General features: G+C 44.2%; 1 protein-coding gene across 2 annotated transcripts in view; it reads left to right on the top strand.

Moving 5' to 3' along the window:
- Positions 1-5,507: 5,507 nt before the first annotated feature.
- The window catches only part of LOC106613305 (neprilysin), an 80,735-nt gene continuing 73,399 nt past the window's right edge, over positions 5,508-12,843 (top strand). For both annotated transcript variants that reach the window (XM_045724839.1, XM_045724838.1), the window contains exon 1: positions 5,508-6,159. In XM_045724839.1, the coding sequence (XP_045580795.1) occupies positions 6,117-6,159 (43 nt within the window). In that variant the 5' untranslated portion in view covers positions 5,508-6,116. The remainder of the gene's footprint in view (positions 6,160-12,843) is intronic.

Here is a 12,843-nt window from a genome sequence, read left to right as displayed (position 1 = left end):
CATCAGCCACCCACATCCATAATACCTGAGCAAGCCACAAACCTACTTGAAGGTAATAGCGCTCACTGTGGACGGTTTTTCAGTCATCGCCTAGGGCTAAAGAACCCACTCTCTGAGAGGCATGTCTGGTCTGTTCCAGGGCTAAAGAACCCACTCTCTGAGACGCATGTCTGGTCTGTTCCAGGGCTAAAGAACCCACTCTCTGAGAGGCATGTCTGGTCTGTTCCAGGACTAAAGAACCCACTCTCTAAGAGGCATGTCTGGTCTGTTCCAGGGCTAAAGAACCCACTCTCTAAGAGGCATGTCTGGTCTGTTCCAGGACTAAAGAACCCACTCTCTGAGAGGCATGTCTGGTCTGTTCCAGGACTAAAGAACCCACTCTCTAAGAGGCATGTCTGGTCTGTTCCAGGGCTAAAGAACCCACTCTCTAAGAGGCATGTCTGGTCTGTTCCAGGGCTAAAGAACCCACTCTCTGAGAGGCATGTCTGGTCTGTTCCAGGGCTAAAGAACCCACTCTCTAAGAGGCATGTCTGGTCTGTTCCAGGACTAAAGAACCCACTCTCTAAGAGGCATGTCTGGTCTGTTCCAGGGCTAAAGAACCCACTCTCTGAGAGGCATGTCTGGTCTGTTCCAGGGCTAAAGAACCCACTCTCTGAGAGGCATGTCTGGTCTGTTCCAGGGCTAAAGAACCCACTCTCTAAGAGGCATGTCTGGTCTGTTCCAGGACTAAAGAACCCACTCTCTGAGAGGCATGTCTGGTCTGTTCCAGGGCTAAAGAACCCACTCTCTAAGAGGCATGTCTGGTCTGTTCCAGGACTAAAGAACCCACTCTCTGAGAGGCATGTCTGGTCTGTTCCAGGGCTAAAGAACCCACTCTCTAAGAGGCATGTCTGGTCTGTTCCAGGACTAAAGAACCCACTCTCTGAGAGGCATGTCTGGTCTGTTCCAGGACTAAAGAACCCACTCTCTAAGAGGCATGTCTGGTCTGTTCCAGGGCTAAAGAACCCACTCTCTGAAAGGCATGTCTGGTCTGTTCCAGGGCTAAAGAACCCATTCTCTGAGAGGCATGTCTGATGTCAGCTTCACTGAATAATTTACAGTACCAGTCGAAAATGTGGACACACCCACTCATTCGAGGGTTTTTCTTTATTTTTACTACTTTCTACATTGTAGAATAATAGTGAAGAGATTAAGACTATGAAATAAACACAAATGGAAAATATTTATTTGTACTGCTCTAATTACGTTGGTAATCAGTTTATAATAACAATAAGGCACACCAGGGGTTTGTGGTATATGGCCAATGTATCCCGGCTAAGGGCTGTATCCAGGCACTCTGCGTTGCGCCATTGTATATTGGCCATATACCACAACCCCCCGACATGCCTTTTATTGCTTAAATAAAGAAAAATGATTAAAAACTGTTAGGAGGAGTTGTGACCAACTGATTCTGGACGACATCCTCACTTCCTGTTGCTTCCTGTCTCAAAATCCAGAAGGCGAGGTCAGTACAGGTGCATCAAAGCTGGGACCGAGATATAACTTCTATCTCAAGGCCATCAGACTGTTAATAACCTGTTGGGGCTACAGGTTAGCAATGAACCCCGAGTCGGGATTGCTAACAAGGCTGGAAATTCAAAACATCAAAAATCTAATAATTTCAATTTCTCAAACAATCAACTATTTTATACAATTTAAATGATAAACATCTCCTTAATCTAACCACATTGTTCGATTTTCAAAGAGGCTTTACGGCAAAAGCATAAAGTTAGATTATGTTAGGACAGTACATAGCCACAAAAGTACAAACATGCATTTTCAATTCAAGGTCAGGCGTCACCAAAAGCAGAAACCAGCTAGAATTATGCACTAACTTTTGTCAATCTCCATCAGATGACACTCCTAGGACATTATGTTATACAATACATGCATTTTTTGTTCCATCAAGTTCATATTTATATCCAAAAACAGCATTTTACAGTAGCGTGAAATTCAGATTTTTTTCTTCTCTGAAATGCTTCCGGTGAACATAACAAAATTACTATTCGAAAACATTGGTAAATTATAATATTGTCATTCAAAGAATAATATATTATCATCTCGTAATTGCTACCGAATGGCCAGATCTCAAAATAACTTTACTGGGAAATCACATTTTGCAATAAACGGGGTGCTATGCTAAGAACAACAGGCTATGCTATACAGTTAGCATCATCTAAAATCGATAATAACATTGTAAATATCCCCTTACCTTTGATTATCTCCATCAGAAGGCAGGCATCCCAGCTCCGGAAGGCATCCCAGGTCCGGAACAAATGTGGTTTCTTTTGACAAAGTTCATAATTTATGTCCAAATAACACCAAGTACTTAGCGTTCATTATGCTCCCACAAAACGTGGTGGGGGGAGTGTAAAATCACGCCGAAAAGCTAAAAAAACCTCGTAAATAATCTATTTATGTTCGTTCAAACATGTCAAATGTTGTTTAGCATTAATCTTTTGGTCCATTTTTAACGTTAAACATCAGTAATATTTTCACACAACCTATCCTATGTCTAGATAAAAATGATGACAAACTCACGTTTCTCAGATTTATGCGCAGGCGCAAAAAAATGAAGTGATGACATGTCAACTTCCTTGGATTCTAATTTGCTCTCTGTTTATCATAGACGCTTCAAACAACTTTATAAAGATCGTTGACATCTAGTGGAAGCCGTAGGTGTTGCGAAATGAATCCTTTCTCACTATGGTATCTATAAAACAATGACACTAAATAGTACAGTCACAAAATTCACATTTTTTTTTGATCTATTTTTCACAGGTTTTTGCCTGCAATATGAGTTTTGTTATACTTACAGACACCATTCAAACTGTTTTAGAAAATTCAGAGTGTTTTCTATCCGAATGTGTTAATAATATGCATATCCTAGCTTCTGAGTTGGTGTAGGAGGCAGTTAAAAATGGGCACATATTTTTTTCAAAATGTCTCAATACTGCCCCCGAGCCCCAACAGGTTTTAAATAGCCTTCACGAGCTGGCCTCCACCCAGTACCATACCCTGTACATAGGGCTGCAGCCTCTAAGGTGCAGGGTTGAGTAGCCGGGTCGTGGCCTGCTAGAGAAAGTGACTATGTACAGTTGTATTGGGAAGTTTACATACACTTGGAGACATTAAAACTTGTTTTTCAAAAAAGTTCTGGGACACTGTAAAGTCCCTGGAGAATAAGAGCACTTCATCCCAGCTGCCCACTGCACTGAGGCTAGGAAACACTGTCACTACCGATAAATCCACAATAATTGAGAATTTCAATAAGCATTTTTCTAAGGCTGGCCATGCTTTCCACCTGGCTACCCCTACCCCGGTCAACAGCCCTGCGCTCCCCACAGCAACTCGCCCAAACCTCCCCCACTTCTCCTTCACCCAAATCCAGATAGCTGATGTTCTGAAAGAGCTGCAAAATCTGGACCCCTACAAATCAGCCGGGCTAGACAATCTGGACCCTCTCTTTCTAAAATGATCTGCCGAAATTGTTGCCACCCCTATCACTAGCCTGTTCAACCTCTCTTTCGTATTGTCTGAGATTCCCATAGATTGGAAAGCTGCCGTGGTCATCCCCCTCTTCAAAGGGGGAGACACTCTAGACCCAAACTGCTACAGACCTATATTTATTCTACCCTGCCTTTCTAAGGTCTTTGAAAGCCAAGTTAACAAACAGATTACCGACCATTTCGAATCTCAACGTACCTTCTCCTCTATGCAATCTGGTTTCAGAGCTGGTCTTGGGTGCACCTCAGCCACGCTCAAGGTCCTAAACAATATCATAACCGCCATCGATAAGAGACATTACTGTGCAGCCGTATTCATTGACCTGGCCAAGGCTTTCGACTCCGTCAATCACAACATTCGTATTGGCAGACTCAACAGCCTTGGTTTCTCAAATGGTTGCCTCGCTTGGTTCACCAACTTCTTCTCCAATAGAGTTCAGTGTGTCAAATCGGAGGGCCTGTTGTCCGGATCTCTGGCAGTCTCTATGGGGGTGCCACAGGGTTCAATTCTCGGGCCGACTCTCTTCTCTGTATACATCAATGATGTCGCTCTTGCTGCTGGTGATTCTTTGATCAACCTCTACGCAGACGACACCATTCTGTATACCTCTGGAGCTTTCTTGAATACTGTGTTAACTAACCTCCAGATGAGCTTCAATGCCATACAACTCTCCTTCCTTTGCCTCCAACTGCTCTTAAATGCAAGTAAAACTAAATGCATGCTCTTCAACCGATCGCTGCCCGCACCCACCCGCCCGTCCAGCATCACTACTCTGGACGGTTCTGACTTAGAATATGTGGACAACTACAAATACCTAGGTGTCTGGTTAGACTGTAAACTCTCCTTCCAGACTCACATTAAACATCTCCAATCCAAAATTAAATCTAGAATCGGCTTCCTATTTCACAACAAAGCATCCTTCACTCATGCTGCCAAACATACCCTCGTAAAACTGACCATCCTACCGATCCTCGATGTCATTTACAAAATAGCCTCCAACACTCTACTCAACTAATTGGATGCAGTTTATCACAGTGCCATCCGTTTTGTCACCAAAGCCCCATATACTACCCACCACTGCGACCTGTACGGTCTCGTTGGCTGGCCCTCGCTTCATACTCGTCGCCAAACACACTGGCTCCAGGTCATCTACAAGTCTCTGCTAGGTAAAGCCCAGCCTTATCTCAGCTCACTGGTCACCATAGCAGCACCCACCCGTAGCACGCGCTCCAACAGGTATATCTCACTGGTCACCCCCAAAGCCAATTCTTCCTTTGGCCTCCTCTCCTTCCAGTTCTCTGCTGCCAATGACTGGAACGAACTGCAAAAATCTCTGAGGCTGGAGACTCTTACCTCCCTCACTAGCTTTAAGCACCAGCTGTCAGAGCAGCTCACAGATCACTGCACCTGTACATAGCTCATCTGTAAACAGCCCACGCAATCTACCTCATCCCCATACTGTATTTATTTATTTATCTTGCTCCTTTGCACCCCAGTATCTCAACTTGCACATTCATCCTCTGCACATCTACCATTCCAGTGTTTAATTGCTATATTGTAATTACTTTGCCACCATGGCCTATTTATTGCCTTACCTCTCTTATCCTACCTCATTTGCACATGCTGTATATAGATTTTCCTACTGTATTATTGACTGTATATTTGTTTATTCCATGTGTAACTCTGTGTTGTTGTATGTGTCGAACTGCTTTGCTTTATCTTGGTCAGGTCGCAGTTGTAAATGAGAACTTGTTCTCAACTAGCCTACCTGGTTAAATAAAGGTGAAATATATTTATTTTTGTAAATCCTCTGTTATAAAGACCAGGCAATATAGGCCTCAAAGACTGAGGCTGAAGATCATTGCGCAATACACAATTTAAGCCTGACCCCTGACCCAGGGTTTGTTGCAACTTACAAGGTATTGAGATAAGGGAGTTTGAACAAGCAATACATTCATCATCAGAGGCAAGAAGCAACCATCATCAAACATGTCTGACCGAACCGCGGTATAGGCAGCCTATTCACTCCAGGCGAAATCCGCTCTCCCCAGCTATTTAGGAGTGACTTGTGGCGCGCTACTCATCTGCTCGCAACTCGAGCTTCTTTAACAGGCTCACTTCTAAACGCAGCCTTTTAGAGAGGCAAGGTATCGGTAACCGGTAACAGGGGAACTTCACTGCCAGGTCACACGTTCACATGCCGGTCATTAGAGTTTTCCGTTGATCTATCCTACATTTCTCGCTGAAGCGTCCGTTCAATATAGATATATATACACAACTGTCTTGGACTCTGGCTGGGGGATGTTGTAGACTCGTGGCGTTAACAGGTAGGCGAGATAAGCGTGTGTGCTCGTTCTGTGCCAGCAAGGGAAGAGAGAGGCGGGTTGTGCTTGAAACCCACGAAAAGGCATCAAGAAAGGAAGAGTAGTTGCTGCATATGTTGTAGCTAATGGGGATCCTAATAAACTAAACTAAACAGGTATCCGACATTCTCACCAATATCGATTCCCAGGTCGTATTCTCTCCGCGCATCTGATTGACCTTTGACGGACGTTTGATTGATTGATGTAATGCCCATCTACATCATCGATCGAAAATTTCCAGAGACAACTGGTAAGTCAGTTACGCGTGCCAAAACTGTTCTAAATATTGCTCTGTGATGCTTCGTCTCTCTCTCTGTGTGTGTGTGTGACAAGTGGCATTCACCGGTTGATCACCATGTCATCCCTCTGAGTTTTCTTTGCTCTTATTTGATGTGCAACAGTTAGGACATTCATTCATTGTCCTATATGCATTCAGCTCCATTTCCTTCTTGGCCATTCAGTGTCTCTCGCCAGATATGATCATGTGTTTATTGATGTCATATTTTTAGACATAATTGTTTTTGCGCACATAATAAAATGTTTTATATTACTAGCTTCCCCTTTGCACATACTTCGCAAAGACTAGAATGTGTTTTGGGGATGGATTTTTGTCAAAGTATGTGGACATATTTAATACCAGTCAGCTCTGGCATTTCTGTAAATAAACTACCGTTTGAAGTTGTGTTGTGTTGGGGACAGTCATGGATCTATGTGCTGCTCTCCATTGTAATGATTCCCAATAGGGGTTAGGTTTTGAGAAGTATAGCCTAGTCTAACATGATATTCAAGTGTTTATCCATTATTTGAACGTTGCATTTCAGTCATAGAAGTGTTTTTATCATCTAGACTTTTGTAAACTTAACAATAATGTCTTAGTGGAACCATAACTTAAGGGAATAGGCTTAAGTTAAAGTGTGTGTGTGTGTGTGTGTGTTGGGGGGGGGGGGGAGGTTGTGGTTACAGCGAAACATGAGATTAATTTTGAAGTCGAGGTCTCAGGGGGATTGTGATGTTTCAGATTAGAGTAACAGAAAATGATCATAAACAAATAGTGTGTGTGTGTGTGTGTGTGTGTGTGTGTGTGTGTGTGTGTGTGTGTGTGTGTGTGTGTGTGTGTGTGTGTGTGTGTGTGTGTGTGTGTGTGTGTGTGTGTGTGTGTGTGTGTGGAGTCTTAAACCCATCTGGAGCCCCCATGCATCAGACATAAAAGAGCTGTGTGCGAGACAATATGTTTGAGACTATGTGTGTGTGTATTCTTACGTCCTACTTTAAGTGCCACCTACAACTCATGCCCTACAGTAAGAGGGTCACACTGTCTCACTCCTACAGTAAGAGGATCACACTGTCTCACTCCTACAGTAAGAGGTCACACTGTCTCACTCCTAGAGGAAGAGGGTCACACTGTCTCACTCCTACAGTAGGAGGGTCACACTGTCTCACTCCTACAGTAAGAGGTCACAGTGTCTCACTCCTACAGTAAGAGGTCACACTGTCTCACTCCTAGAGGAAGAGGATCACACTGTCTCACTCCTACAGTAAGAGGTCACACTGTCTCACTCCTAGAGGAAGTGGGTCACAGTGTCTCACTCTTAGAGTAAGAGGTCACAGTGTCTCACTCCTAGAGTAAGAGGTCACACTGTCTCACTCCTAGAGTAAGAGGGTCACACTGTCTCACTCCTACAGTAAGAGGTCACACTGTCTCACTCCTAGAGTAAGAGGGTCACACTGTCTCACTCCTACAGTAAGAGGTCACACTGTCTCACTCCTAGAGTAAGAGGGTCACACTGTCTCACTCCTAGAGTAAGAGGTCACAGTGTCTCACTCCTAGAGTAAGAGGTCACACTGTCTCACTCCTAGAGTAAGAGGGTCACACTGTCTCACTCCTACAGTAAGAGGATCACACTGTCCCACTCCTAGAGTAGGAGGGTCACAGTGTCTCACTCCTACAGTAAGAGGATCACACTGTCTCACTCCTAAATGCTACATCATAGCCGTGGGAAGTAAGGGTTTTGAGGGTGCTGCAGCTACCCCGGAAAAGCAGAATAATACAAAAAAATGTTTATAATGTTTTTCAAAATATATATTTTTGGAAAAAACATATTTTTTTTCACAAAAGTAGACCACTGGGCCTTTCATAGTGTACTATTGTATCACTACTGTAACATTCAGAATCTCCACTTTGGAAAAAAATGTAGTTGTATAATTAAGACCAGAATTTTGCAGGGTTCAATTGTTTGTAATTGTAAGAACTGTTGCCTTTCTGTCCCTTTCTCTGTGATGTCATCTCTAATGGAATCAAGAAAGAACAAAACCGTGTGCTCAAACATTTACATGAAATAAAAAAAAAATGATTGATCAAATAACAAGGAATATTTTTTGTGCAGCATTAGTTTACCATCCTTACAAACCACTTAATGTAAATGTACATAACTGTATAGTACATAGGCTGGTCATCTAGGTTTGTACCTGTAGACTTTCTATCACCATGACAATAAAACAATGTACAATACAGTAACTGAGTACATGGAAACATCAAGGGGTTTGTGATGATGTGGCTCGTTGGTAGATCATGGCGCTTGCAATACTACGGTTGTGGGTTTGATTCCGACGGTGGACCAGTACGATACAGTATAGAAATGTATGCACTCACTACTGTAAGTTGCTCTGGATAAGAGCCTCTACAAAGATGGAAAAGGAATGAATAGACTATTTCAGTTTTCACATTTAAATAAGTTACATTTGCAAAGTATTTCAAGAAACTGGAAAACACATATCAAGCAAGTATTTTTATATTCCACAAGTATTATCAGATTAATTGTTTTGTACAGATACTTACAAGTTGCAAACGCTGGTAAACACTCAAATACATTTAGTATTTGTTTTAACAAAAGTAGTGCACTGGGCCTTTACTAGTCCTGTTTTAGAGTAGTACTAACTCTAACCCTTTACTAGTCCTGTATTAGAGTAGTACTAACTCTAACCCTTTACTAGTCCTGTATTAGAGTAGTACTAACTCTAACCCTTTACTAGTCCTGTATTAGAGTAGTACTAACTCTAACCCTTTACTAGTCCTGTATTAGAGTAGTACTAACTCTAACCCTTTACTAGTCCTGTATTAGAGTAGTACTAACTCTAACCCTTTACTAGTCCTGTATTAGAGTAGTACTAACTCTAACCCTTTACTAGTCCTGTATTAGAGTAGTACTAACTCTAACCCTTTACTAGTCCTGTATTAGAGTAGTACTAACTCTAACCCTTTACTAGTCCTGTATTAGAGTAGTACTAACTCTAACCCTTTACTAGTCCTGTATTAGAGTAGTACTAACTCTAACCCTTTACTAGTCCTGTATTAGAGTAGTACTAACTCTAACCCTTTACTAGTCCTGTATTAGAGTAGTACTAACTCTAACCCTTTACTAGTCCTGTATTAGAGTAGTACTAACTCTAACCCTTTACTAGTCCTGTATTAGAGTAGTACTAACTCTAACCCTTTACTAGTCCTGTATTAGAGGACCCATATACAGTGGCTCCCAGGTGTCTTTCATACAGGTAACGAGCTGAGATTAGGAGCACACTGTTAAAGGGAGTGCTCCTAATCTCAGTTTGTTACCTGTATAAAAGACACCTGTCCACAGAAGCAATCAATCAATCAGATTCCAAACTCTCCACCATGGCCAAGACCAAAGAGCTCTCCAAGGATGTCAGGGACAAGATTGTAGACTTACACAAGGCTGGAATGGGCTACAAGACCATCGCCAAGCAGCTTGGTGAGAAGGTGACAACATTTGGTGCGATTATTCGCAAATGGAAGAAACACAAAAGAACTGTCAATATCCCTCGGCCTGGGGCACCATGCAAGATCTCACCTCGTGGAGTTGCAATGATCATGAGAACGGTGAGGAATCAGCCCAGAACTACACAGGAGGATCTTGTCAGTGATCTCAAGGCAGCTGGGACCATAGTCACCAAGAAAACAATTGGTAACGCACTACGCCGTGAAGGACTGAAATCCTGCAGCACCCTCAAGGTCCCCCTGCTCAAGAATACATATACATGCCCGTCTGAAGTTTGCCAATGAACATCTGAATGATTCAGAGGACAACTGGTGAAAGTGTTGTGGTCAGATGAGACCAAAATGGAGCTCTTTGGCATCAACTCAACTCACCGTGTTTGGAGGAGGAGGAATGCTGCCTATGACCCCAAGAACACCATCTCCACCGTCAAACATGGAGGTGGAAACATTATGCTTTGGGGGTGTTTTTCTGCTAAGGGGACAGGACAACTTCACCGCATCATTTGACGGGGCCATGTACCGTCAAATCTTGGGTGAGAACCTCCTTCCCTCAGCCAGGGCATTGAAAATGGGTTGTGGATGGGTATTCCAGCATGACAATGACCCAAAACACATGGCCAAGGCAACAAAGGAGTGGCTCAAGAAGAAGCACATTAAGGTCCTGGAGTGGCCTAGCCAGTCTCCAGACCTTAATCTCATAGAAAATCTGTGGAGGGAGCTGAAGGTTCGAGTCGCCAAACGTCAGCCTCGAAACCTTAATGACTTGGAGAAGATCTGCAAAAGGAGTGGGACAAAATCCCTCCTGAGATGTGTGCAAACCTGGTGGCCAACTACAAGAAATGTCTGACCTCTGTGATTGCCAACAAGGGTTTTGCCACCAAGTACTAAGTCATGTTTTGCAGAGGGGTCAAATACTTATTTCCCTCATTAAAATGCAAATCATTTTATAACATTTTTGATATGCGTTTTTCTGGATTTTTTGTTGTTATTCTGTCTCTCACTGTTCAAATAAACCTACTATTAAAATTATAGACTGATCATTTCTTTGTCAGTGGGCAAACGCAAAGAATCAGCAGGGGATCAAATACTTTTTTCCCCAACTGTAGACGTCTTCAACGTGGGCAGTTGTTTTTTTCTGCACACCCCCACCCCCACCCCCAAACAACTTCCCGCGGCTATGTACTACCGTCTCTCTACTACCGTCTCTCTACTACCGTCTCTCTACTACCGTCTATCTTCTTCCGTCTCTCTACTACCGTCTCTCTACTACCGTCTCTCTACTACCGTCTCTCTACTACCGTCTATCTTCTTCTGTCTCTCTACTACCGTCTCTCTTCTTCCGTCTCTCTTCTTCCGTCTCTCTACTACCGTCTCTCTACTACCGTCTCTACTACCGTCTCTCTACTACCGTCTCTCTACTACCGTCTCTCTTCTTCCGTCTCTCTTCTTCCGTCTCTCTACTACCGTCTCTCTACTACCGTCTCTCTTCTTCCGTCTCTCTTCTTCCGTCTCTCTACTACCGTCTCTCTACTACCGTCTCTACTACCGTCTCTCTACTACCGTCTCTACTACCGTCTCTCTACTACCGTCTCTCTACTACCGTCTCTACTACCGTCTCTCTACTACCGTCTCTACTACCGTCTCTCTACTGCCGTCTCTCTACTGCCGTCTCTCTACTGCCGTCTCTCTACTGCCGTCTCTCTTCTGCCGTCTCTCTACTACCGTCTCTCTACTACCGTCTCTCTTCTTCCGTCTCTCTACTACCGTCTCTCTTCTACCGTCTCTCTACTACCGTCTCTACTACCGTCTCTCTACTACCGTCTCTCTACTACCGTCTCTACTACCGTCTCTCTACTACCGTCTCTCTACTACCGTCTCTACTACCGTCTCTCTTCTTCCGTCTCTCTACTACCGTCTCTCTTCTACCGTCTCTCTACTACCGTCTCTCTTCTACCGTCTCTCTACCGTCTCTCTACTACCGTCTCTCTACTACCGTCTCTCTTCTACCGTCTCTCTACTACCGTCTCTCTTCTACCGTCTCTCTTCTACCGTCTCTCTTCTACGTCTCTCTACTACCGTCTCTCTACTACCGTCTCTCTACTACCGTCTCTCTTCTTCCGTCTCTCTTCTACCGTCTCTCTACTATCGTCTCTCTTCTTCCGTCTCTCTACTGCCGTCTCTCTTCTGCCGTCTCTCTACTGCCGTCTCTCTACTGCCGTCTCTCTACTGCCGTCTCTCTTCTGCCGTCTCTCTTCTGCCGTCTCTCTTCTGCCGTCTCTCTTCTGCCGTCTCTCTACTGCCGTCTCTCTTCTGCCGTCTCTCTACTGCCGTCTCTCTACTGCCGTCTCTCTACTGCCGTCTCTCTACTGCCGTCTCTCTACTGCCGTCTCTCTACTGCCGTCTCTCTACTGCCGTCTCTCTTCTGCCGTCTCTCTACTGCCGTCTCTCTTCTGCCGTCTCTCTTCTGCCGTCTCTCTACTGCCGTCTCTCTACTGCCGTCTCTCTACTGCCGTCTCTCTTCTGCCGTCTCTCTACTGCCGTCTCTCTTCTTCCGTCTCTCTACTGCCGTCTCTCTTCTGCCGTCTCTCTACTGCCGTCTCTCTACTGCCGTCTCTCTACTGCCGTCTCTCTTCTGCCGTCTCTCTACTGCCGTCTCTCTACTGCCGTCTCTCTTCTTCCGTCTCTCTTCTGCCGTCTCTCTCTAGTGCCTGACAAGAATATGGCTCACACACAAAGTCCTGCTGCAGCCCCCCATATGTCTTTCAGTCTATATATTATCAACCTATAGCCTGTATGGAATGTCTTTTTTCTAGGTGAAATATAGCAACTCCTGGCTGTCAATCACTGAACTGAAGCCGACTGGGATGATGGAATATGTGTATGCGTTAGTTTTCACGATGCCTGAGGAGACGACACATCTTAAACATGATGCCTGAGGAGACGACACATCTAACACATGATGCCTGAGGAGACAACACATCTAACACATGATGCCTGAGGAGACGACACATCTAACACATGATGCCTGAGGAGACAACACATCTAACACATGATGCCTGAGGAGACGACACATCTAACACATGATGCCTGAGGAGACGACACATCTAACACATGATGCCTGAGGAGACGGTACATCTAACA

Source organism: Salmo salar, chromosome ssa09, assembly GCF_905237065.1.
Source record: "Salmo salar chromosome ssa09, Ssal_v3.1, whole genome shotgun sequence".
NCBI lineage: Eukaryota > Metazoa > Chordata > Actinopteri > Salmoniformes > Salmonidae > Salmo > Salmo salar.
Note: the sequence above shows the minus strand (reverse complement) of the source record. Positions and strands in the feature narration are given on the sequence as shown.